Source organism: Akanthomyces muscarius, assembly GCF_028009165.1.
Source record: "Akanthomyces muscarius strain Ve6 chromosome Unknown contig_16, whole genome shotgun sequence".
Lineage (NCBI taxonomy): Eukaryota > Fungi > Ascomycota > Sordariomycetes > Hypocreales > Cordycipitaceae > Akanthomyces > Akanthomyces muscarius.
The window spans coordinates 357,049-380,396 of NW_026611617.1; the positions used below are offsets into that span (position 1 = coordinate 357,049).

Consider the following 23,348-nt stretch of genomic DNA (forward strand, 5'->3'; position numbering starts at 1 on the left):
CTCTTCCCCAAGGCCTTGTTGGTGGGTTTTTCTTAATCGGCCAAGGTCCTCGTTGCTTGCCAAGAGTTTTTCATGTATAAGTAGCCCTGCTGTCCGTCTGTCAGCTCAATTGGCCCCCGTCCTCTTGTTTCTTCTCATTCCGTTGTGTCGAGTAGTTCAAGGTCCCCAACATGCTCGTCTCCAGTCTTTTGTCGCTGGCCCTCGCAGGCTCTGCCCAAGCCCTCAATATCCTGCTGAACAATGATGATGGTTTTGCTTCGGGTAACCTGCGAGAAGTATACCGCCTTCTAAACGCGGCTGGTCACAATGGTGTGTTCTCTACGGACTTGCTAGTGCCTTTCATGGCTAGATTCTAATTTGTATAGCTTGGATTGTTGCGCCGGCCACTAAGCAAAGCGGCATGGGCGGTAAAAGCGACTTCAGCGGCGAGGGCAACTTGACTGCTGCATCGCAGTACGATTTAATTCCCAAAGGCGCACCCTCCGTAAGTAGATATCTTGCAGGCATCTCGTGCGAAGCTTACAATCGCAGATTGGCAGTGATCCCCACGACAGCCACATTTGGTACTACAACGGCACTCCTGCGTCTTGCACCTTCGTCGCTCTCGACTACGTGCTACCTCGCTTCGCCGATTTCAAGGTTCCCGATCTCGTCCTGACAGGCCCCAACTTTGGCACCAACCTTGGACCTTTTGTCTGGACTCTCTCTGGCACTGGTGGTGCTGCGTACGTCTTCTTCCCGGTCGTTCAATAAAGAGTCAACTACTAACAATCGCCAGCTACGCCGCCACTCACCGCAGCGTCCCTGCTATCGCGCTCTCTGGTAGCAACCCAGAGGTGCCCTACTTTGACGTCAAAAACGGCAGCGACCCGGCCACACTCGTCGCCAAGATGGCCGTCAAGGTTGTCGACCAGGTCATCAAGAGCAGCCCCAAGGGCGGCCCTCTGCTGCCTCTCGGATACGGCCTCAACGTCAACATTCCCGAGCTCAAGGCCAACGGCACCGAGCCCGAGATTGTGCGCACCCGCATGACGGGCAACGCGCACGTCAACGAAGCGGTGTGGGACCCCAAGAAGGGCATATTTACCTGGGCCAACATCAAGCCCTACGCTGCTGGCGTAAACGCGTGCACGCACGGCGATTGCTCGCTTCCTGGCGAGACATACGTGGTTGAGAACGGTGGCATTTCGGTCTCCATTTACACCGTTGACTATGATGCGCCGTCGAGCGAATATACGAGCAGCATCATGAAGCGCCTCAAGCCTCTTACCAAAGCCGGCTAAATTATATGAGTAAATGTAAATAAATAGAGAAATGATGAATGTCAGCTCATGATTTATGCCCGCTATTTACAGCACTTCGGCCTTCATGCACACAACACCGTCCTTCTCGGCCAAGATGTGACACTTTTTACCATCGCGTCCCTCCTCTAAGCTGGCAGTAAGCACCTGATATTGGTCACCAGCGTATAGTGGCGACATGGCGCGGTATACAACCTCCTTTGGCGCCTGGTCATTTCCATGCACATCTCTCCAGTAATCGAGTATGCTAATGAGATTCAACGGGCCATGCACAACCACTCCTGGGTGGCCCTCGACAGCGGTTGTCCAGCCCTCGTTGTAGTGAATCTTGTGGCCATTGAACGTCAGTGCCGAGAAGCGAAAGAGGCCTACAGGCGACCAGCAGAAACTCCTTGCAGCAACTGCGTCTGTCAGAATACATCAGTGCTTCTTGTCGATATTCGGCACACTCACATCCAGATTGACTAGCTACATCCTCGATTAAAGTTGGCCCCTGCTTGGTCCGTCTCGGTGGCTCAGGCGCTGCCGCATTGCTCGGATCGACTTCTGGACGAAAGACCCAGGATCGCTTGTCCACGATAGCAACGCCGCGAGGGCCCTCGAGCTCCTTGACCACCTCGACCAGGACCATTTCGCCCGCCGAGCGGCTCTTCTTGGCCGTTGCGCTCAGCAGCGTCGTGCGCTCCTCCACCTCGTCGCCCACACGGATGGATGCGCCGTCGGACGGCCACTGCATCCTGCCGCCTGCCCACATGCGTCTCGAAAACGGCGCCGCGGCGTTGTAGGTCCTGTCGGAGCCGTCGGGGCCCAAGTCTGCCTCTACGCCATCTGGCGTAAAGTACACTAGGTGGTGTCCAGGGGGCACCGGGGTGCCGACGGGCGGCGCGCGCTCTGCCACATTGTGAGCGCCAATGGATGTCCGGCCCAGAGTCAGCGACAGCTTCTGAAGCTGGTTGCCGTCGATGAGCTGCCGGCGGCTGACGGTCTTGTTGGCGAAGCTGTCAAGGAGACGCGCTGCGGCGTCTTGTGCTGTGCCCTGTTGGCGACGAGCCGAGGTACTGAATTTCCGCGCCCATTGTGCACTCGCCCGACAACTTGGCCTGCTCATTTTCTGTCTGATAAATAGTGAATGGTCGACACAATTGAGCACGGCAGTAATTGGTTAGAAGCCAGTCATGTCTAAGGTGCAGGTCAAGATACCATATAACCGGGCACTAAGCGAGCGCTACCATGACGACATTCCCCGCGAGAAGCCAACACCATAAAGCCGGCTAGTGGCCGGCAATTGAATACACCGCGCACGTCAATCCTAGATTCACCGACTTTGACGCAGAGGCATAAACTCGTTTATCCGTATAGCTTTCTGGTCAGTTGATCCAATGGCTTCGCAAAGATCAGCCCTGCGGCTTTGGAAGACGAGCTCTCAGGTATACTACAGGCCGCGCGCCAGGTCTCAGTGTGTAGGCTGACAATGAGTAGCTTGTGGCTAGACAGCATGTGCGGAGGCTCACGCTTCACCAACATCAATCACAAGAATTGTTAAAACAGGTGCGTTACTTGAGTCCCCGCATGTTCCGTGTTGCAACTGACAAGATACCAGGCCGGTGCTGTCGTCCCCCGCGGTCTCGTTGCGCGCAGCGCCGAGGAAGCCCGGGCAGCGGTGGAAGAGCTCGGTAAGTTGGCCGAGCCCGAGTCTTGAAGAAGTCGTTGACAAATTCATCTAGGGAACAACAGTCTTCTAAGTGCGCAGCTTCTCAAACGAAATGTGTCCTTGGCGGAGCAAGAAGCCGCTGGTCTAGTGGCTCGCAGCCCCGAGCAAGCAGCCAAACTCGCTACTGATCTTTTGCGCGCATCCGACAGCGGTATTGCCGCCAGAGAGCTGTACATATCACAGCCGGCATCTCACGATGAAGTCTGGTACCTGGCCATGACCATTGACCGCGAAACCTATCGGCCTACCATTGTCATCTCCAAGCACGGCGGCCAGGACATCCGCACTATTGCCAAGCAGCATCCCGCCAGCATCCACTCGTACAACTTTACTCTGACCGAAGGCATTCCCGAATCCCTCACCCAACGCATCGCCTCTGACCTTGGCATATCCAGTATCGCCGAAACCAGCAGCCTCGGCAAGACGCTGACGGCCCTGCACAAAATCTTTCTCGACAAGGAAGGCATGTTGCTCGAAGTTCGCTCTCTGGCCCGCTCCGACAATGCCTTTGTCTGTCTAGACTCGAGTTTCGTGTTCGACGACGATGCGCACAAGCGACAGACGGAGCTTTTTGCCCTGCGCGACAAGGAGCAAGAGGTGCGCGACGAGGTCGAGGCGGAGAAGCACGGCCTCGTGTACGTGCGCATGGACGGCAACATTGGAAACGTGGTCAACGGCGCCGGGCTGGCCATGGCGACTAATGACGCCATTGGGCTGGCAGGCGGCAAGAGTGCGAATTTCCTGGATGCCGGCGGCCAGGCGACGACGCAGACAATGATGCAGGCGTTTAGCATCATTCTGAGAGATGAGCGCGTCAGGGCCATCCTTGTCAACATTTACGGTGGTATGTATTTTTTTTTCTCGGCAAGGTAATGATGTATCAATGGACTGACCGTTGCAGGTATTACGAGATGCGACATGATTGCCGAGTCCATTATTGGCGCTGCCAGCGAGATGAACATCCACGTCCCGATGGTGGTCCGTCTTCAGGGCACAAACTCGGAAGCGGGATTGAAGCTTGTAAGTGCCGCCATGACAATTATTGCGAGCGCTGCTGACTGTGAAAGCTGGCGGATGCAGATCTAGGGCTATTCGTGGAATCCGATTTTGGAAAGGCAGCGCAGAAGGCGGTTGAGCTCGCCAACGCATAAGCATTTGTATCGATTATCATGCGTTAGAATACACCATGGCATATTTTACAGAATTTAAAATCTACCCACTTTCCTCATTTAATTGATCAAAAGTGCTTGTTGAACCAGTCCATGCATTGGTCCTCGGCTCTGGCCGCCTGCGCGGCCACATCATCCTGGGCCACGTCGGCGCGGACGGCGAATCCGTGGCCCGTCTTCTCGATCACAAAGGCCTCTCCAGTCGCCGGGCTCGGCAGCGCCTCCACTATCGCCTTGAGCTTCTCCGCCTTGGCCGGCGGGATCTGGTCGTCCTTGGCGGCCAGCGCAAAGGAGACGGGGCGTTGGATCTTCTCAATGTCGCCGGGGATGCTCAGCATGCTGGGGTGCGCCGTGAAGCCGGCGTCGATGAGCGGCTTGCCGGCAATCTCGTGGCCGTGACTCAGGAGGGCGACGAACTTGCCGCCCCAGCAGAAGCCCGCGGCGCCGACGGACTGCGTGGCGCCCTCGTCCTTGCGCAGCTGCTCGAAGAAGCCCTTGACGACGGGAAACGTCTTGCCCGGGTAGCAGTGGTAGAAGAATGGCACAATGTCAAGCACAGCCCAGAAGAGGTGGTAGCTGCCGAAAAGACGTGAGCATGATGAGAGAGAGTTTGGTTAATGGCTTCAACTGACATTTTGGTAAGGTAGCTGGGTGAGTTGGTAAAGCCGCGGCCGTGGTCAAACATTCTCAAAGGAGCGGCATGGCCTATCAAGGGTCAGCTTCGCGTGGCAATAGGCAGGGGCGGCGCAGATGCCGGCGTACCATTCATAAAATCGGGGAGGTAGACGGTGAAACCGCCCTTTTCGACATACGTGTCCGCCAGCAGGCGGTTGTTACCAAACTCCCAGCCAAAGGCATCCGGGATGATGACGACAACACCGCGCGACGGGGTGCCCTTGGGCGGGCGCGAAATGTACGTGGGCAGGCCGTGGACATTGCCGACTTCGCCCCTGGGTTGACCCTCGTGGATGCTGCCGCGGAAACAGTCTGCGCAGGCCATTTTCAAGCAGAGTTAAACTAAATGAATAAGAAGAAGAAAGGGTAGTTGAATGTGTAAGTTTTGCGTCGCAGAGATGAGGGGATGTTGATGTATACGTACACGCTAATAAATTCCAACACCCGTGGCCGGAGATAACGGACGAGCTAGACAGGAGCAAGACCGGACGGTCGCTTTTGATACAGTCACGTGCATTTCTCAAATACTTTATTGTGTTTTGATACTTTGTATTTGTTTTCTAGTAAGCAGTTTGCTTTATCTACAGGTTTGGCTTGGTGTCAAAGTAAAAGAGGTTCTTCTCATCGTCCTTGCGCACAACGCCAGCCTCGCCAATATGCTCTACGGAGCGCTGGGCCAGTCTCGCTAGCGTGGCGTCGTCGCCGTGGTTTGCCAGGAAGCGCTCGCCGGTCTTGAGCTTACCGACGATGAGACCGAGACTCGGCTCTCCAGAGCGGTCATATTCAATCGTATAAGTCTGCGTTGCTGTCAGTACCGGCCGGGGGACGGGTGTTACCGAGGGTTGATCGGGGCGGCACTTACTTCAATGGTGGCGGGGCCGTTGGCGTCCTCGACGAATGGTGGCGCCGGGTCTTGCACGACGAGCGGCAGCGGATTCTTGGAAGGGTACTCTTTTCCGTCCTTGCGAGGCTGCGCTGACAGACAGACCACGTACTGGTGCGTGAGCATGCCGCCGTTGGCCAGGATCAGGCCATTGTTGTATTTGCGGCTGCGCAGCTCTCGCGTCATGGCCGTGAGCGCCTAAGGCTGTTAGATGGGTTTATTGCTCCGCAGAGGGTGTGTACTTGCATGCATGGAGTAATTGTTTCCGGCGCCGCCAAAGGATGTTAGTCCGCCGAGCAGCGAGATTGGCTTTTCTGGCTTGGTCGGTGAGAGCCCAAAGTGGTCGCACGCAAGCTTGGGGACAATGGGAAAGCAGCTAAAAATTGGTTCAGTGTGGTGCCTTGTGACTGCCGTGCGTTGACTTACGAGTAAAAGTCAAATACGTCGATCTGGTCTTTGCTCAGGCCAGATACTTGCAGCGCAGAGTCGAGAGAGTTTGTAATGGCCGGACTGCTGGCAAACCCAGGTCGTTCCCAGACTAATTTGTCAGTATTACTCCCAAAAATGTAATTTTACAACTCACAATCATCTTTCTCGTGGGTGCCGGCTCCGCCGAGGATATACACCCACTTATCTTTGGGAATACCTAGTTTCTCGGCGTGCTCCGTCGATGTCAGAATGCAGGCCGCAGATAGGTTGACGCCGTTAAAGGCGTTCATCAGCAGAGGGTCTGTTTTGTTAGCCTGTGACGAGCTTCTCGCGGCGAAGCGACGTACAAGGATCGCAGATGATGCGGTTCCGTTTAGAGATGGATCCGATAAATTCGGCTGGTTTAGGCTTCTCGCCGTAGTTCCAGGAGTATTGGTTCTTGGTGCCAATCTCATCGAATGAGGCGTACATTGTTGCCGATTCCTGGTTGTTCTGCTGCGCAGTCTGATGCAGATGTGCGCGGCGCCCATTCTCATAGAGAGGGTAGACATGGATCGGTAGGCCCATGGAGTGTCGTGTGCCAGCGCCTATTTAGTCAGTAACTGCTCGTCTTCATCAGGCGTAGGCGACATTACCATCTCCCAAGATGGACATGTCCATTGTCACCGATTTGCCGTCAGGGTCAGGCTCGACCCAGCCAGGGGGTGGCATTTGGCCGGCTTTTTGGCAGCCAGCGACTGAATTTGTTAGGATCGGTCAGGTAATGGTTGATGAGCTACATACGTGAAGCCATGGCCTCGCCACCGGTCAAGATGGCTACCTTGCTCTGCCCGGTGGAGATGGCTCTCGCTGCTTCGTCGCATTGCAAGGCAGGCTGATTGCCACCGTGAGTCGGCATCTCTTTTGTTGTCGGTTTGATTCCTAAGCCATCTGCTACAGTGGCTAGCAAGTCATTGTACGCCCAGGTCCACGTGGGGATGATGCGGAGGCCGTCTGTGTCGCCGAGGAGCTGTTTCTGTGCAGAAGCATCAAGGCCTGTGTCTTTGACGGCATTGTGAATGGCGCCAATCATCATTTTTGACGGTTCAATAGCATCTTCCGGCTTGTTGGACTTGTTTCTGACGTCGCCGACGCCAACAATGATGGGGATAGATCGACTCGGCGACATGGTTGTTGGTGCGCCACTAGCTTGTACTGAAGACGGCGGTGTTTGCTAGAGGACGAGTATTTTCAAGCCCAGTTCGCCAATTCAAAGCTCTTCGATTCGTAATCAGCAGACTGTCCTTTTTGGCGTTTTGAGCAGAACGATATTGAGAGCAGGATATAAAGATGCGCAGTCGACAAGCTACGCAACTCATCGGCTATGTAGTGTGGAGAGCTGCTTTGGCCCGAGGTTCCATAGCACGAGGCGCTAACGATGCCTGTCCTTCCCCAGCATCTATCCAGCAGCGGCATCCTTTGTGCTGTAGATCTGGCATCCTCTTCCAGCCATTGTCAATTATCAATTTCATAAATCAACACCTTCCTGTACAACACCATGGCGGACAAGCTGGAGACGGAGCCTCCGGAGCTCACCATATACGAGATCAGCTTCCCAGCACCGTTTGTGCTCCTGGTGACCATTAATCGGGAAAAGTCCATGAACGCCATCCACACTGACGGCCACTTTGAAGGCGACAGGCTATTCCAATGGTTCGATGAAGAGCCGTCACTGCGCGTGGCTGTCATGACGGGCAAGGGCAAGAAGGCATTCTGCGCGGGCCAGGACCTCAAGATGCTGATGGAAAAGCAGCTCTCTGGAGAGCAGTCCAACGTGGCTGCGTTCCCGCCCACGGGCTTTGGCGGTATTAGCAGACGCGTTGGCAAGAAGCCGGTGATTGCCGCCGTCAACGGACTGGCTCTGGGCGGCGGTTTCGAGCTGGCACTGAACTGGTAGGTCAACGGGGCGCACGCACCACTTATGAGCGTGTAAACGAAGACTGTCTAAAATTGGAAAATAGTGACATGGTTGTTGCATCGCCCACGGCGACGTTTGGTCTGCCCGAGGTCAAGAGAGGCGTTTGGGCCGGCGCTGGCGGCATCCCCCGCGTCGTGCGCATCTTTGGCATGCAGCTGGCGTCCGAGATTGTGCTCGCAGCCCGCACGCTCACGGCCGAGGAGGCCAAGCACCACGGATTCGCCCGCATCGCCGCATCGCAGGACAGCGTGGTGCCCGAGGCCGTGGCCCTAGCCGAGCAGATTGCGGACATGTCGCCGGACGCCATCATCATGAGCCGCGCGGGACTGCGGGAGGCTTGGGAGACGGCCAGCGTCGAGAGAGCAGCGCAGCTTATGGACGAGAGATACATGCGACAGCTGGTTAATGGCGAGAATATCAAGCTGGGTTTGATGGCCTTTGTAAATAAGGAGAAGCCAAAGTGGGTGCCGTCCAAGATGTAAGCTGAGATGCAAGGCTGTAAGACATAACGCATCGGCAGACGCTGGCAAATTAGTCCAGCATGCAATTTTACAATACATTGTTTATTTCGAAATGGCCGATTCACAGTGTTAGCGATGGTACAATGCCCAACGCAGAGTACATCACAGAAGCATCAACTAGTAGAGCACAACACAGCGGATGAACCGGTATTTCTGGCTTATTATAGCACTCTTGTCGCACTTACATACATCCACTAAATGCTCTGTGGACACTGCCAATGCTCCCTGTAGCATTCATTCCAGTACCTCGTACAGCGGCTATATCAAAAGACCGGCCTCGGCTACTCGCCAGCTCCCCCGCACCCCAGATTCTCAATGCAACTTAAATTAATCTGGCAAGCAGCCCAGGAGGATCTGGTTCTGATAAGAGCATTCATCCCGTCTCCATCGGCGACGAGCAGCTTTCCTGCGCCTTGGCCTGATCCTCTGTCAATCCGCCCATAATGGTCGACGGCATGCCCTGCAGGCCCTGGCACTGGTCCTCAAAGCGGCCGGGGTCCCGCGTCGGCACCACGCAGTAATTTATGCAGAGGCGGCCGCGAGCCTGCGCGCAGGCGGGCGGTGAGCAGCCTGACGCTCTCGTCGCCGCTGCCGTGGCGCGACAGGCACGTCTTGCGGCTGTACTCGATTATGCCCGCGGCGCACGCGAGCTGGGGCCGGCCGTCCGAGTCTTGCACGACTTTGAAGTCGCCTTGCTGGCAGATCTTGAGACAGTCGAGGCTGCTCTCGCAAAAGGCGCCGTTGTAGTAGTTGGCGGCGACCGCGGCGGCCAACACTGTAAATATGATTGCATGCAGCCTCATTCTGGGTCGCTCTTGCTCGGACTACCATTCCGCTTCACATTCTGTCCCGACTCAGCCCCCCTTTATGTATCCCTGCTTGCTTGTCCACTCGCCTCTGCCACTACAGTTGTGAAACCCAACCTTGCCGGCTCAGCTCCAGACAGACCTGGATCTAGAATCACCCCCACAAACTCCAACGCCCGCCAAGCTACTGGTAGCCAACCCGTTTCGTCGGTCCGACGGTTCGACTTCGGATCTCCATCGCAGACCCTCACGGTGCCGTATTTAAACAAGCCACTTTCCATTCATCTGTAGCAGATTTCAGGTCAACTAGAGACTTATCGACAGCGGATATTATCATGGCTGCTACGGACAAGGACCCTGCCGCCATTGAGCTGGCTAAGAAGCTTGAGCACATTCCCTGGTGCGACGACTATGAAAAGATGATTTCCGGTGTCCTGTCAGTGCGTCACACAACCAGACACGAAGCAAACTAATGGTGTCGTAGATATGACGCCCAAGTTCCTGAGCTGATCCAAGGCCGCTTCCGTGCGAGGCGCTTGATGCACAAGTACGCCCGCCAATTATCAGGCGGAGATGTGTGCTGACGCGTCTAGATACAATACCACATTTCCTGACGATGCCACGTTGGAGTCGCTCGAGAAGTCTCGCGCAGCGGCGCTCGGCGAAATCTTTGGCAAAGTTGGCAAGGGCGCATATATTGAGCCTCCTCTCAACATCGACTACGGCTGCAACATTGTGATTGGCGACAATTTCTACTCCAACTTCAAGTGAGCAGAATTGTGCACTCTAATACGATCGTCACTGACGGTGTAGCCTCGTTATCCTCGACTGCGCCATTGTAGAGATTGGCAATCGCGTCCAGTTTGGGCCCTTTGTGTCCATCTTTTCAGCTACCCACGAGACCGGGGTGCAGTCTCGCCGCGACGGCGTCGAGTACGCCAAGCCTGTCGTCATTGGTGATGATTGCTGGATTGGGGGCAACACGACTATCATGCCAGGTGTTACCATTGGCAAAGGTTGCACGATTGGTGCGGGCAGCGTCGTGACCAAGTCGATTCCCGACTTTTCCGTCGCCATTGGAACTCCGGCTCGCGTAGTCAAGAAGGTTGATCCTGTGCCTGATTTGTAGATATGAAGCATGACTGAAATAGATGAATGATAAGCGTTTCATTAGATGTCAATCTCCCAATGCCATTTCTCTGTCAACTTAAGTACAAGCTAGTCTCAATCGCGCTTCTTATCGATCCGCGGCAGGAGCAGCCAAATAACCAGCATCGCCACCAGCAGTGCAAGAATAATCGGTTGCAGCACAGTCGGACCCGAGCCCTGCACTAGCAGACCTGTCACAAACGGCAAAATCGCAGCGCCACATCCACCGAATGCTGCGGCAAACCCAATCACCACGACATGCTGGTGCTTGGGAAGCAGCTTACCGGCGACTAGAACAACGCCTGGAAACATGGGACCAAGGAAGAAACCCTGCAGTGATACCGCGACTGCAGAGACGATGAACTGCGGCACGAGCCAGAAGACGAGCTCCAGAGCGGCAGCACAGCAAATGTATATCTGAGGTTGTCAGCATGTTGAAGTAGTAGCAGAAATGGTACACATACCGACATGGCCAGCTTGACACCGATCCTGGGACTTACAAAGCCCAGGATAGCGCGGCCAAACGTAATGCCAAGCCAGAAACCAGCTGCCGACATTCCGCTGGAAAAGTCGTCTTGTTTGCGAACTTTGCTCATGAAGGTCACGATCCAGCCTCCGAGGGCAACTTCAACGCCGACATAGCAGAGCAGAAAGAGCGCAGAGACCCACGAGACGCGCGCGGCTGGCTTTTTGAACAGAGCTTCGCCGAGGCCAGTCTCTTTCTTGGTCTGCGACTGCTGGGACTCTCTGTATGCGGCGCGGTAGACGGCCCCGGTGGACTTCCAGAACGCTGCCGTCAGGGAGACCAATTCGACCCCAGCGATACCAATCTAACCAGTCAGCAGAGTCTCGTGCTACAATGTATATATGCATACCATGAGATAGTAGAATGTGTACCAGGGCAGGCCGCCCTTGGTGATCATGGCCGTCGAGATGAACGGGGCAATAACGCCGCCGACGCCGTAAAAGGCGTGCAGGAAGCCGAGCAGCTCGCTGGACCTGTCGAGATTGCCCAGCCATGCGTTCCACGCAGCGTCGTTGATGCCGTTGCCAAAGCCCGCGAGCATAAAGGCGAACACGAGCCCGACAAAGGGCGGGTGCGTCGCGATGATGATGTACGCGAGGACGTGGCTCACGCCGCCCAGGATGGCGACGCCGCGCTGGCCAGCCTTGAGGTGCAGGTAGTTGTTGAGCAGCGCTGAGGCGACGTAGCCGACAAAGGGGGAGAGGAAGACGAGCGAGACGACGGTGTAGGTCAGGCCGTAGTAGCTGATGAGCTACGGGTTGTTAGTGCGGGTGGTGTCGGGGACGAGGGAAGGACGTACAGATTGAAGAAGAGGCTTCACAAGTCAGTAACTATATTTCTCTGCATTTTGATTTTGGGTCAAACTTACTCCATAGGCAGCATCATTGGCGCCCATCACCAGGAAGCACCAAAAACACGCCGCAAGCCGGTACATGTTTTCGCGGGGGTGGTTCCATCGCTGCAGAGCCGAGACGGCACCTGGCGGAGCATCGTCTGGCGAAGCGCACTCATCCACCAGTCTCTGGCCGTCGCCAGCATAGCACTCCGGACGGGTCACGCCGTCGTCGACAGGGCTTGTCTGCTTCGTCGGTGCAGGGACCTGCAGCGGCTGCAGCTCAACCGTGCATGTGGAAGTTGCCATTATGATGTCTTGTCTTTTGACTCAATGAGATTGTTGTACGTCGTCGGTCTTGAACAAGCATCATGCCAGAAGTGCGGCCGCTTCTATTTAAACCTCGACTTCCTTGACACACTGCACCCCTCAGCTTCCCAATATTTCAACATTTGATGCATTGATCTGCATGAGTCAATAACTGATCCGTTTCCACATTTGCTGCCAAGACTGCCGGAAACATGGCCCGTCTTTCCACTACTGAACGAAGCGCTAGCCTTGCCATACTAATTCACACCCGCTATAAGCCAGGAATTAAGGTTGTTAGACGCTAAAAGTGGTGGGCTGATCAGCTGCGGAGGCGGAACTTCTCGTTTCAGCTAGTCCGGCAGTCTTGTAATCGTTGTCTGGGCTGTAAATCGCCTGGCCTTGACGACGACCTCTTCATAATATGTATATACCATCGTATTATATCATCAGATTACACATCATCATATTGGTAATCGGATTTGGAAATGACGCTGAATACTCCGTAGCCACTTCTAGCCTACATGCCAAGAAGCTCCTTCATGGTATCGCCCATGACGCCTGGATGCGGCACCACAATGGCGCCAGCCTTGCTCAGCGCATCAGCCTTTTCGGCGGCCGATACGTCGCGCGGCATGAGGACAGCACCAGCATGGCCCATGACTCTACCCTCGGGTGCCGTTTGTCCTGCCACCATGGCGATGATGGGCTTGGGGTTCGCCGTGCGCGCGCGATACTCCTGGATGACTTCTGCGGCGCGCAGCTCCGCCTCGCCGCCAATCTCGCCAATGACAATGATGCCTTTTGTCTCGTCGTCTTCGAAAAACAGCTTCAGCCCGTCGACGAGCGTGGTGCCTTGGTTCATCAGCAGCCATCTCTCCATCTCGTGATTGTTCCGGACGTACCTGGTAGCAAGTCACCACCCATGCCCATGACGACGCTCTGGCCCAGACCCGCCGTGCTGGTCGCGCCGACGGCCTCGTAGCTCAGCGTGCCCGACTTGGAGACGATGCCCACGCAGCCCTTGCGGTACTGCTTGTACGGCATGATGCCGACGCGGCACTGCTCGGGCGCGATGATGCCCGGGCAGTTGGGCCCGACCAGGCGCGTGCGGCTCTGCGTCTGCAGCACCTCGTGCACGCGCAGCATGTCGTGCACGGGAATGTGCTCGGCGACGCTGACGACGAGCGGCACCTCGGCCTCGATCGACTCGATAATGGCGGCCGCGGCGCCCGACGCGGGCACAAAGACGGCGCTGACCTGCGGCTTCACTTCCTGCACCGCCTACAGGACGGTTAGCGCTGGTTGTGCGCAGAGCGGGGGGCGTTTGCCTACCTCGCGAACCGTGTTGAAGACGGGCAGGTCGAGATGTTTTTGCCCGCCTTTGCCGGGGGACACGCCGCCGACGATTCGCGTGCCGTATGCTATCGTGTCTTTGGCATTTGCCGTCGCCTGGGCAGTTAGCGTTTGCCCGTGGCTGTTTTCGACCGACGTACCGCTCTTCCAGTGAATCCTAGTAATTAATTAGCTTGCGCCCAATAGGTTTTTCTTTTCATTCCCGAGTTACCCTGGAAAATTACTCTGCTATCCTGGTTGATGCGCAGGTTTCCGACCGTCTTTTCGTACTGGCTCGACCGCCGTCTCGAGCTCGGCAGCTGTCGCAGAGCTCCCCGCACTCGGCCGTGTCTCGCCGCGCCGCCAAACATGTTAATCTGTAATTGAGGAGGAGAATGAAAAACGCCGTTGATGTTCAGCTTGCGCAATGAGCGCTTGGGGTCAATTGATGCGTTTTGTGTCTGGCGGTGCAGATGTTGTAGCTCGGTTACTCGAGTGATTCGGCTACTCGCAGTGATGTCACTAGCGCGATGACTTGATCGTATCTCAGAGACCGGCAATGGTCCGACTACTCATTCATACAACAAGCAATTTTCCATTACCCGCGGCTCATGGTAGAATTTCAAGCGAAATACGAAAAATTTAATAGAGACTCGAGAAAGCAGAATCGCTCAGTCTAAGCATACCACCAGGGTGGCATGAACAACTCGAGGACTATGCTCAACTTCTTTTTTAAACATCTGCTGATACTAGAACTTGGCTCAATCGTTCGCGCAGCTCTGAGATCTTGCGTTCGGTATCGTCGTCCTCGGCAGATTCGTACAATATAAGATAGGTACATTCCGTCCTCGCCGGAGGACTTTCCTTATCTATCGTCTATCTCGAAACTGTAATATTGTGTTCAATCCAGCCAGACGCGAGCTCGCGGCAAGCGCTGGTGCCAACGTCGCCCACGATAGCAGAAACCTGGCTCTCGAACTGTAGCCTGGCATTGGAGTCAAGTTCTGCTTGAGATGTAACTTCGATGCGCCCTGGAAATCCTGCTGTCTTATTTGGCACAGCTCTCTGGGCCCAGAGAAGCATCATCAATCGACTTGCAAGATTATGTGTAACCAGTGGCGCCATCCTTATGAACCCGACTAATTCCTGGAAAACCTCTATAACAGGGGACTGTCCCAGAGGATTAACACACAAACATTGTGTTTTTCGGGCGCACATTTGATTTCAACGCAACCTGGAATGGTTCCCGCGTACTCCACAGACGCCTTGAATAATTTCCCAGGCGCGGTTGCGCCATCGGACACATCCACGTCCTCTGAGAGCACGAAGTTGAGTACGCTCAGTACACGCCCATCAGGACAGTTCTCAGCTGTGATTCTAAGCCAGCACACGTTGTTCAGCGCGGGAGAAGACTCTGCTCAAGACCAGGTTTGAAGCATGTAAGGCGAGTTGGGCCTGTGGCCAGCTGGAACAGGCGCTGGAGCTAGGGCTTGTAGCACTCTGATGCCCTGTAAACGCCGCCTGTCGCAGCAGTGTCTGGAGCGGCAGCCGAATGCCTACGGCGACGGCACAAGGCGGTATTGAACTTGTAAATAGGCGCTGCTATTCATGAAGCTGAATTCATCTGATAGCATTCGTTTTTTTATTTGCCGTACAATAAATATAGGCTCTGCGTAGTGTCTTGTACTGTACGCATCCAGTCGCCATCTCAAAGCAGCCTCCAATCTAGTGACTTGCCGCTGCAGCTCAGTCGGCCTTGATAGACAAAACATATATGTAGCCAATGTTGATGGAGAAACACACTCCGGCCTCTCCTCGAAATATCAACGGAGAAATGTGCCAACCAACTTCTATTACACTAACCCTGGAGCACGTTGACGCATCGTCACTTACGGCGTCGTCGCGTAGCCGCGTTGTCCCATTGGCATCTTCACCAGCGACACCAGCATTTGATGCAGCCAATAATAGATAGCACCACTCAATGCATTCGAGCTCTTATTCCGTCGCAATCCCATCGACATCTATCATCAATACTATCCTCATAAAAATACAATAACCTGCTGTGCGCGTCCGTCCTCGCCCCGCGTCCATAGCAGCACCCAATCACCAAAAATGCATTTTCCGCAGCAGCAGCACCAACCAACATGCATACACGCCCAAACTTGTCTGCGCACTCCTACCCATCCCTAATCACATCTCCAACCTAAAAAGGCCATTATCACCCTCCCTTGGCTGTCCATAACCAAAAGAAAACATCCAAAAAAGAATATAGCCCATGGCGCTCCAACACCGCCACTCCCTCGCGTTCAATCAACTTCACAACACTCAAATCCCCTCGATGCAAAAACAAAGCGTCCATTGGCGTCCAATCAACTTTATAACACTCGAATACCCTCGAGAGGTAAAAAAGAAGGGTCTGGCCGGGGATTGAACCCGGGACCTCTCGCAAGTTGTTAAACTCAGGGTGGACCCTAAGCGAGAATCATACCACTAGACCACCAGACCGGGCTGATCAGCGAATATGCTGAACCAGTGTGTTGATTGATGGTGGGCGGTGACTTATTTTGGTATATATCGGGAGGGTGGTGCAAATTTTCTCGTAGCTGTGGGGTGGGTGGGACTGTCCCGCAGCGGGCCGTGCGTGGTTGGCTGGTTTTAGAGCTCTTGGTATTTACTGGTCAACTGGTGTGGCTGAAGTGGGCCTGATGGTCTGGGGAGCTGCCAGTACCCTAGAGTCACGGTTCGGGAGTAGTGTTTTGCTTCTGCGGCGTGTATTATGCGCTCGTGTTATTGCAGGTGGTCGATATGGGAATATGCATTCATTTTATTGCTTGTAGGACTCTGTTTTTAAATGTTGGCTGTGGTATAGCAGGTGTTTATGGCTACCAGTAGTGTGATGCACTCACTTTGTTGGGGTGGTAGAAGAGACTCATGATGACCACGTGCTTCGGTGCGGTGTCTAGCAACACCACGACAGCTCGAGCACACTCTTGCGCAATTCCAATTTAAAAAGACAAACTGCAAGATCAGAACAGAAACAATACTGTATGAAAAGTGCACATTGTGCTACTGCCCCCATGGTAGTGTCAGCACGGACAAACAGGTACTCGTGTAGTGGTGACATTGCCTTCGCAAAACGGCCGCAGCAGGCCAGGCTCATTAAAGCTATACAGTAAATCAAATCAAAAAGTATATAGTCCAAGTCCCAAACAACGCCGTGTCCACGCCAACTCTCACACCCTTGCCCATCGTAAATCATTCATTCGTTATACACACCCCGTCACATGCTTCAGATACAATTCACCGCGCGCGACGTCGCTTCCGCCGCGGCAAGCTGTCCCAGTAATCGCTCAACACATCGGGCGCAGCATCATTCACGGTGGCGCGTGGCTCCCAGGTGTTTTCCGTGGGGCCGTAGCCGACCCATTCGACAAAGAGGCGCTTGCGGTCGCGGCTGTGCTTGCGAATCGCGTGGATCTCGTAGAAGCCGGGCCGTCGCGGATTGTCGGGTCGCCCGTCCGGCTGCTGCCGCCAGTAGTCGAGCAGCGTCTGCGGCGCATCGTCGTGCAGCAGCGTCTCGGGCTCCCACGTGCGCTGGCCGTTTTCCCACTCGACCTGGATCTCTATAGAGTCGCCGTCCCAGCGGTGGTCGAGGAACTGCTTGAAGCCAAACTCGCCGTCTGTGTCGGTTTCGGGCGCGTCGGTATTTGCAGTTTCGGTAGGTGACTCCGCAGGCTCGGTCGTTTCTGCTGCAGGTTCGTCCATGGATGCAGCAGGCTCCGTCGGCGCGGTAGATTCACCCACAGGCGCAGGTTCAGGTTCCGCAGGCTCACCCTCGGTATTCTCGCCATCTTCAGATGATACGTCTGCGGCTTTGCGCTTCCGCGAATTGGGCAAGGTACTCCTCTCGCGCACGACTGGCGTGTTACCCGCCCTTGGCGGTGTGTGCTTGACTTGCTTCATAGGCTGCGCCGGTCAGCATCACAGCCTCATCATGCAAGACGCATGCTTACCGTCATGTCAAACGACACAGACTTGCGCGGGGTGCGTTCCGGACGGCGCTTCTTGGTCGGCGTCGCGATGACCTCGAGACGGTCGAGAGCTTGGCCATTGCGCGAATTGGCCGTCTCCTTGAGAGGCGAAAATATGGTAGCTAGGAGCGCATTCATGATTCCGCCGCGTTACTCTGGCCAGTGTATGGTGTCGTCAGTTCGCTGCTGCGCATGTCGCAACATGTTTAATGCTTCATTCAGTGTGGCGCGTAACTGGAACGCATCGACGCGAGACCGAGGCCCCACGTGATGAATCTGGCAGCGACGCTATCACAGCGAGAGAGGGAACTAATCAATTGGCTCAACATCAACACTACGTTGCATGTGATTGTTAATTTTCAACATAGGTAGCTTGTGACAACTGTTACTGTAAGTTTGCTAAAAATGCGAGGTCTGGGCGCCGGAGGCAGCCTGGAGGCAGCCGATGGAGACCTTCATACATAGTGGACTCGCCACATGCTTGGAAGCTTGCAACTCCAGCTGCCCAACAAAAAGACGGGAAAAGTGTAACGCAGGGCCGCCAAATACCTGCAGCAAAGCTGGCTGGCACGCTGGCACGCTGGCACTGGTGCGACTGGCAAGCTGCAAAGTTGGAGTTAGCGGTGTGGCGTGGCTGTGGCTGGTGGGCTGCCGCAGAGTACGATGAGCGCCCAATTACATCATCATCTGGTCAACTCCAGGGAAGCGCTGCAGCTGTTGAGCTCCAAAACCGGGAATCGAGGGCATCGTAATTTTTCTCTCGAATGTGTACAGGAAATATATTAAGCGCCCACGAATCCCGTTTGCGACCCATCGCAATATTATGCTTCTGCTCCTTCACCGTCGGCTTTTATAGTGAAAGGGTCCCATTTCTGGCTCTAAGCGCCTGAAACCATCGCTGCTCCTCCAATCGTCTCACCCGCGCAGAGGCCGCCCAAGCTCCCTCCATCCCGGCATAAGTACGCGGGCTAGTCCTCGCAGCCAGCAAGATTTCTTTCGCTCGCACACTCAGGATTTCGCACATTCCACGAAAATACCGCCAAGATGACGTCCATGGTAGCAAAGATGGTGGGAAAAAAGATTCTGGGGGAGACACTGCAGAATAAATTTGGCACAGAGGTAAGCTTGCTCCCTTGGCCGGCCACGGCAGATGCTGACCCTGCGACAGGATCCGTATTTCGAACAAGTTCCCGCGACAAGACTCAACGGAAAGCCCAGCACGACCAAATTCAAAAAAGTCAGAAAGGCATTGCCGCCAGGCCTCTCTGAGCACGATGGCAAGGTCCTCACAAAGGTCAAGCGTCGTGCGTACCGCCTGGACTGCGCTCTGTTTACGTTTCTGGGCATCAAGTTTGGCTGGGGCAGTGCCATTGGTTTAATTCCATTGTGAGTCTTGACACTGCTGATTTAATTGACCGCGTACTGACAGTCCCAGTGCTGGCGATGTTGTCGATTGCCTCTTGGCACTCATGGTCATGCGCACAGCTGATCAGATTGAGGGCGGCCTGCCCTTCTTCATCAAGTTCCAGATGCTCCTCAACATTGCATTCGACTTTGCCATTGGCCTGGCGCCATTCGTCGGCGACTTGGTCGATGCCATGTTCAAGGCCAACACGCGCAACGCCGTGCTGCTCGAGGGGCACCTCCGCGATCTGGGGCAAAAGACCCTCAAGAGAGGCAACCTGCCCATCCCCGATGTCGACCCCAGCGATCCCAAAGAATTTGACCGTAACCGCATCGAAGACCGACAAGACCCACACGATGGACGGGACCGCCGCGACCACCGCGACCGCCACGACGAACCTCCTGCATACCACGCGCAAGGCGCAACTTCAGCGCAAGAAGCTGGCGTGACAGGTACCTCGCGCTCTGATACTGTACCAGTAACTGCGCCCGAGGAGGCCCGTGTCCGTGAGAGCAGAGGCTGGATGGGACGCAGCAAGAAGCGGCAAGACGACCTCGAAGAGGGCCACGTCAAGAGCAGCAAGCCAAGCCGACGCTGATAATAAAGTGCGAGACAGGTTCGGGGTCAAGGTGGAATGCAGCATGCGTTTAAAGGAGGGGTAGGAGAGGCTACAGATACCCGTCGGGCGTAACGAAATTGCACGGCATCACGAAATATATAGTTTGATATGCTTTAATATGAATAATACATATACTTCGCCGAAATCCAGACAAGCACGACACAGTGCGTACGGCGCGTGAAGTACCTCTACGGAAACAAGTTAACAAGGTAGCAACGGCCTCCCTGCCCACTTTGGCCAATGTACGCTTGCCCAGCTTCGCCCACCTGCGTGCACTTTTTTCACGATGGATCTGCAAAAACATTCCGTGTCCATGGGCCATTTCCGACGTGCTCTCCGAGCTCCCGCAAGACTGCTCGGTCTGGGGTCTCATAGGCCATCGACAACTGGATCCGGCCCACCACCAGCGCGTGAGAATTGGCATTGTTTGCTGATTGATAACTGTGCATTGATGACGCTAGCCTGACCAAGGAGGGCGAGCAGACGCGGCTCCCTGCACGCCTCACGGGGCAGGACAAGCCTTCTGGCATGCCCAGACAAAGCTCGAGCTCCTCCAAGGGGCAAGGATCAAGGGGGCCCGGTACGGCCGAGATACCTTGACGCGCTGGCTGGGCCTCACGCGTCGCGCATGCAAGGGTCACTTAATAGAGGTGGCTGGAGCGTTGTGGCGCCGCCCGGGGCTGTTGGCTGTTGTTGGTACCACGCAGGTACCTTGCAGACGCTCCACTGCAAGGGTGCCAGGGCAGCCAGTCTTTTTTTCAGCTAAAGAGGCCCACATGGAGTCGCAGAAAGCACTTACGAAGGACCCACGCCAAACACGCTCGACGCGTCGCGCTGCACGTGACGGCGTACTACTGCTTGTACAAAAACCTCTGACGCCACCAGTCACTTACAGTTGAACGCTGCTCTCTACGCGTCTTCAATCCACGCCAGGCACAGTTCAATTCAAACGTCTTTTTCTTCTCCAAGACTTTGCTTGCCTCGAACTTGTTCAATTCACATCACACATCACATTCGCAATGGCTGCCCAAACAACTCCCTCGAAGCAGGTAAGCTCGCTGTCGCGCTACTTGCGCGGGCGCCTCTTCACCATGGCGTGAACCCTACACTACAGAGCAGCGCAACTAACACGCTTTGCTACACAGGCCGCTTCTGCCATTGAGTCCTTCAAGATGGAGTCTCCCGTCAAGAAGCTCGACTTTTCCTCCGCCAACAAGGAGAACCTCCCTGCCGATGCCTCGCTTGAGTCCACCACCACCGACATCATCGACCAGAAGCCCATTGCCATTGCGGCCAAGAAGGACCCCAAGGATGACGGTCCCGCTGTCGCCCCTGGCATCAAAGCCGACGAGGCCCACGAGCCTATCCTCGCCGAGAACGCTCAGCGCTTCGTCCTCTTCCCCATCAAGTACCACGAGGTATGTCTCGACGCGTTTTTACGCGTAAAGTAGCCACCCGACGCGAATATGGCGCTAACACCCCTGCTCCCTAGATTTGGCAAATGTACAAGAAGGCCGAGGCCTCTTTCTGGACCGCCGAAGAGATTGATCTGTCCAAGGATCTCCACGACTGGAACAACCGCCTCAATGCCGACGAGCAGTACTTCATCTCCCACATTCTCGCCTTCTTCGCTGCTTCTGATGGCATTGTCAACGAGAACCTCGTCGAGCGCTTCAGCGGTGAGGTGCAGATCCCCGAGGCTCGTTGCTTCTACGGCTTCCAGATTATGATGGAGAACATCCACTCGGAAACTTACTCCCTCCTCATTGACACCTACATCAAGGAGCAGGCTCAGCGCACATACCTCTTCAATGCCATTGACACGATCCCCTGCATCCGCAAAAAGGCCGACTGGGCCCTCCGCTGGATCTCCGACAAGGAGTCTACCTTTGCCCAGCGTCTCGTTGCCTTTGCTGCTGTCGAGGGTATCTTCTTCTCCGGCGCCTTTGCCTCCATCTTCTGGCTCAAGAAGCGTGGTCTGATGCCCGGTTTGACCTTTTCCAACGAGCTCATCTCCCGTGACGAGGGTCTTCACACCGACTTTGCCTGCCTGCTGCACTCTCACCTCAACAACCGTGCAAGCAAGGAGATTATCAACACCATCATCACTGATGCCGTCACCATTGAGAAGGAGTTCCTCACAGAGGCTCTTCCTTGCGCTCTGCTGGGCATGAACGCCACCCTGATGCAGCAGTACATTGAGTTTGTTGCTGACCGTCTCCTCGTCGCTCTCGGCAACGAAAAGGTCTACAAGTCCACCAACCCCTTTGACTTCATGGAGAACATCTCCCTCGGCGGCAAGACCAACTTCTTCGAGAAGCGTGTCGGCGAGTACCAAAAGGCCGGTGTCATGGCCAGTGCGAGCAAGAAGGCTGATGACGGTACCCCCGTCGAGGAGAACCCAGCTGGTGGTGACTTTTCCTTTGATGACGACTTTTAAGCGAGTCGCTTCATCACATACACCCCACCATATACCCTCCTTGTTTTTCTATGTCATGTATATTGTAAAGATGGTCGTCCACGGGTTGGATGCTTGAATGAACCCGGCGACTGTTGAAAAAGAAGAGACAGACTCTGCTTAGGAGGTTGGATTTATTACGGCGTTACGAGGCAACATTTTCTTTGTTTGGGACCGATGAGCTAGCACGGACGGATGCTGGGATGGGATCATGATTTCTGAATATTTTAGCATTTTTTTTATAAAGAGATAATACAACTTGTGAAACAAGCTATTTTCCATGCGTGATCAAAGGCAATCATTTTAAACGTCAATAATCCTGAGTTTTTATGTCTCTGCGCCGACATGAATCATCATGTCATGCAAATATCATCTATTTATCCATTGAGCAGTCTGTACCTTTGTTACAGCCCAGCATCTTATGCACACGCCAGTCCCGTTTTGTTAGACTCTATACTATAGCCACAACGTCGTCACCCTACCAACAACCTGCCCCCTCTCTCCCCAACTTTTTTTCATTTCTTGCCCTTCTTCTTCTTCTTGCCTCCGCCACCTCCTCCCGTCGCTGGCGGCGGCGCACTCGTGGTCTGCGTCTGTACCTGCGGCACTGACTTGGGCTGCTCGTCCTCGTCGGCAGCAGCATCCGGCATGGCCTCCTCAGGCGCGACCTCGGGCAGCGCAGCCATGCTGCGGCCCAGCTGGCCCATGGCGGCGCCCATCAGCCGCGACACCTCGGCCGCCTTTGTCGTGCGGTACTTGAGCGTCACGCCGCTGACCGGGTCAAACGTCTTGAGGACGAGCACGGCGCGGGGCGGCTTCTCCGGGGCGGCGGCGGCGTCGGCGGCGGCGGCCTTGCGGCGCTTGACGGCCTTTATCGAGTATCGCGTTGTAATTTTGGTCTGCGGGCCGGTGTTAGCTGGGGGGGGGGGAGGAAGGGTTGAGGAGACCCCCTAGAGCTTTGGGGCGAGGGACACTGAGTAAAGGGGACGTACAGTTGTAGGGCTCGCTTGGATGAGCAGAGTGGACTGTTCCAGCCATTCCTGGCCGGTCTTGAAGTATGACATGATTGTTTGTGAGATTTTTTTGTGTAGTTTTCGGGGTCGGTGGCTGCGTGAGGTGCAAATTTATGGTCTCGTGGCCTCGGCGGCGGCTCTCGTGCTACTGGCGTGCGAGCGCACAATGCTGCTGGAGACGGGGAGCCTCTGGCTTCTTGTAGAGTAGGAAGCGGAATGACG

General features: G+C 55.1%; 14 protein-coding genes across 14 annotated transcripts; 6 read left to right on the forward strand and 8 right to left on the reverse strand.

Moving 5' to 3' along the window:
- Positions 1–170: 170 nt before the first annotated feature.
- LMH87_008132 (uncharacterized protein) lies at positions 171–1,283 on the forward strand (the record flags this gene model as incomplete). Its single annotated transcript, XM_056194855.1, has 4 exons — positions 171–309; positions 366–484; positions 532–725; positions 779–1,283. 4 exons carry the CDS (start codon positions 171–173, stop codon positions 1,281–1,283), a joined length of 957 nt encoding a protein of 318 aa, XP_056057223.1.
- A 66-nt stretch (positions 1,284–1,349) lies between these two features.
- Positions 1,350–2,409, reverse strand: LMH87_008133 (uncharacterized protein; the record flags this gene model as incomplete). Its single annotated transcript, XM_056194866.1, has 2 exons — positions 1,350–1,702; positions 1,755–2,409. The coding sequence occupies 2 exons, from the start codon at positions 2,407–2,409 to the stop codon at positions 1,350–1,352; spliced, it is 1,008 nt and encodes a 335-aa protein (XP_056057224.1).
- Positions 2,410–2,680: 271 nt separating this feature from the next.
- Positions 2,681–4,163, forward strand: LMH87_008134 (uncharacterized protein; the record flags this gene model as incomplete). Its single annotated transcript, XM_056194877.1, has 6 exons — positions 2,681–2,728; positions 2,781–2,849; positions 2,902–2,974; positions 3,026–3,856; positions 3,914–4,032; positions 4,080–4,163. 6 exons carry the CDS (start codon positions 2,681–2,683, stop codon positions 4,161–4,163), a joined length of 1,224 nt encoding a protein of 407 aa, XP_056057225.1.
- An 86-nt stretch (positions 4,164–4,249) lies between these two features.
- LMH87_008135 (uncharacterized protein) lies at positions 4,250–5,181 on the reverse strand (the record flags this gene model as incomplete). The annotated part of the gene is made up of 3 exons (XM_056194888.1): positions 4,250–4,757; positions 4,814–4,886; positions 4,944–5,181. 3 exons carry the CDS (start codon positions 5,179–5,181, stop codon positions 4,250–4,252), a joined length of 819 nt encoding a protein of 272 aa, XP_056057226.1.
- Positions 5,182–5,437: 256 nt separating this feature from the next.
- Positions 5,438–7,336, reverse strand: LMH87_008136 (uncharacterized protein; the record flags this gene model as incomplete). Its single annotated transcript, XM_056194900.1, has 8 exons — positions 5,438–5,653; positions 5,719–5,937; positions 5,986–6,115; positions 6,166–6,277; positions 6,323–6,469; positions 6,516–6,755; positions 6,804–6,905; positions 6,952–7,336. The coding sequence occupies 8 exons, from the start codon at positions 7,334–7,336 to the stop codon at positions 5,438–5,440; spliced, it is 1,551 nt and encodes a 516-aa protein (XP_056057227.1).
- A 369-nt stretch (positions 7,337–7,705) lies between these two features.
- Positions 7,706–8,607, forward strand: LMH87_008137 (uncharacterized protein; the record flags this gene model as incomplete). Its single annotated transcript, XM_056194911.1, has 2 exons — positions 7,706–8,100; positions 8,169–8,607. The coding sequence occupies 2 exons, from the start codon at positions 7,706–7,708 to the stop codon at positions 8,605–8,607; spliced, it is 834 nt and encodes a 277-aa protein (XP_056057228.1).
- Positions 8,608–9,128: 521 nt separating this feature from the next.
- Positions 9,129–9,449, reverse strand: LMH87_008138 (uncharacterized protein; the record flags this gene model as incomplete). The annotated part of the gene is made up of 1 exon (XM_056194922.1): positions 9,129–9,449. The coding sequence occupies one exon, from the start codon at positions 9,447–9,449 to the stop codon at positions 9,129–9,131; it is 321 nt and encodes a 106-aa protein (XP_056057229.1).
- A 338-nt stretch (positions 9,450–9,787) lies between these two features.
- LMH87_008139 (uncharacterized protein) lies at positions 9,788–10,581 on the forward strand (the record flags this gene model as incomplete). The annotated part of the gene is made up of 4 exons (XM_056194933.1): positions 9,788–9,888; positions 9,937–9,999; positions 10,046–10,219; positions 10,266–10,581. 4 exons carry the CDS (start codon positions 9,788–9,790, stop codon positions 10,579–10,581), a joined length of 654 nt encoding a protein of 217 aa, XP_056057230.1.
- Positions 10,582–10,676: 95 nt separating this feature from the next.
- LMH87_008140 (uncharacterized protein) lies at positions 10,677–12,268 on the reverse strand (the record flags this gene model as incomplete). The annotated part of the gene is made up of 5 exons (XM_056194944.1): positions 10,677–11,018; positions 11,066–11,431; positions 11,477–11,878; positions 11,927–11,941; positions 11,996–12,268. 5 exons carry the CDS (start codon positions 12,266–12,268, stop codon positions 10,677–10,679), a joined length of 1,398 nt encoding a protein of 465 aa, XP_056057231.1.
- Positions 12,269–12,785: 517 nt separating this feature from the next.
- Positions 12,786–13,971, reverse strand: LMH87_008141 (uncharacterized protein; the record flags this gene model as incomplete). The annotated part of the gene is made up of 5 exons (XM_056194955.1): positions 12,786–13,120; positions 13,171–13,549; positions 13,601–13,717; positions 13,762–13,778; positions 13,833–13,971. The coding sequence occupies 5 exons, from the start codon at positions 13,969–13,971 to the stop codon at positions 12,786–12,788; spliced, it is 987 nt and encodes a 328-aa protein (XP_056057232.1).
- Positions 13,972–16,900: 2,929 nt separating this feature from the next.
- Positions 16,901–17,769, reverse strand: LMH87_008142 (uncharacterized protein; the record flags this gene model as incomplete). The annotated part of the gene is made up of 2 exons (XM_056194968.1): positions 16,901–17,566; positions 17,614–17,769. 2 exons carry the CDS (start codon positions 17,767–17,769, stop codon positions 16,901–16,903), a joined length of 822 nt encoding a protein of 273 aa, XP_056057233.1.
- Positions 17,770–18,675: 906 nt separating this feature from the next.
- LMH87_008143 (uncharacterized protein) lies at positions 18,676–19,634 on the forward strand (the record flags this gene model as incomplete). Its single annotated transcript, XM_056194979.1, has 3 exons — positions 18,676–18,750; positions 18,800–19,017; positions 19,067–19,634. 3 exons carry the CDS (start codon positions 18,676–18,678, stop codon positions 19,632–19,634), a joined length of 861 nt encoding a protein of 286 aa, XP_056057234.1.
- Positions 19,635–20,674: 1,040 nt separating this feature from the next.
- Positions 20,675–22,095, forward strand: LMH87_008144 (uncharacterized protein; the record flags this gene model as incomplete). Its single annotated transcript, XM_056194990.1, has 3 exons — positions 20,675–20,704; positions 20,801–21,073; positions 21,148–22,095. 3 exons carry the CDS (start codon positions 20,675–20,677, stop codon positions 22,093–22,095), a joined length of 1,251 nt encoding a protein of 416 aa, XP_056057235.1.
- A 533-nt stretch (positions 22,096–22,628) lies between these two features.
- Positions 22,629–23,177, reverse strand: LMH87_008145 (uncharacterized protein; the record flags this gene model as incomplete). Its single annotated transcript, XM_056195001.1, has 2 exons — positions 22,629–23,012; positions 23,106–23,177. 2 exons carry the CDS (start codon positions 23,175–23,177, stop codon positions 22,629–22,631), a joined length of 456 nt encoding a protein of 151 aa, XP_056057236.1.
- Positions 23,178–23,348: the final 171 nt, after the last annotated feature.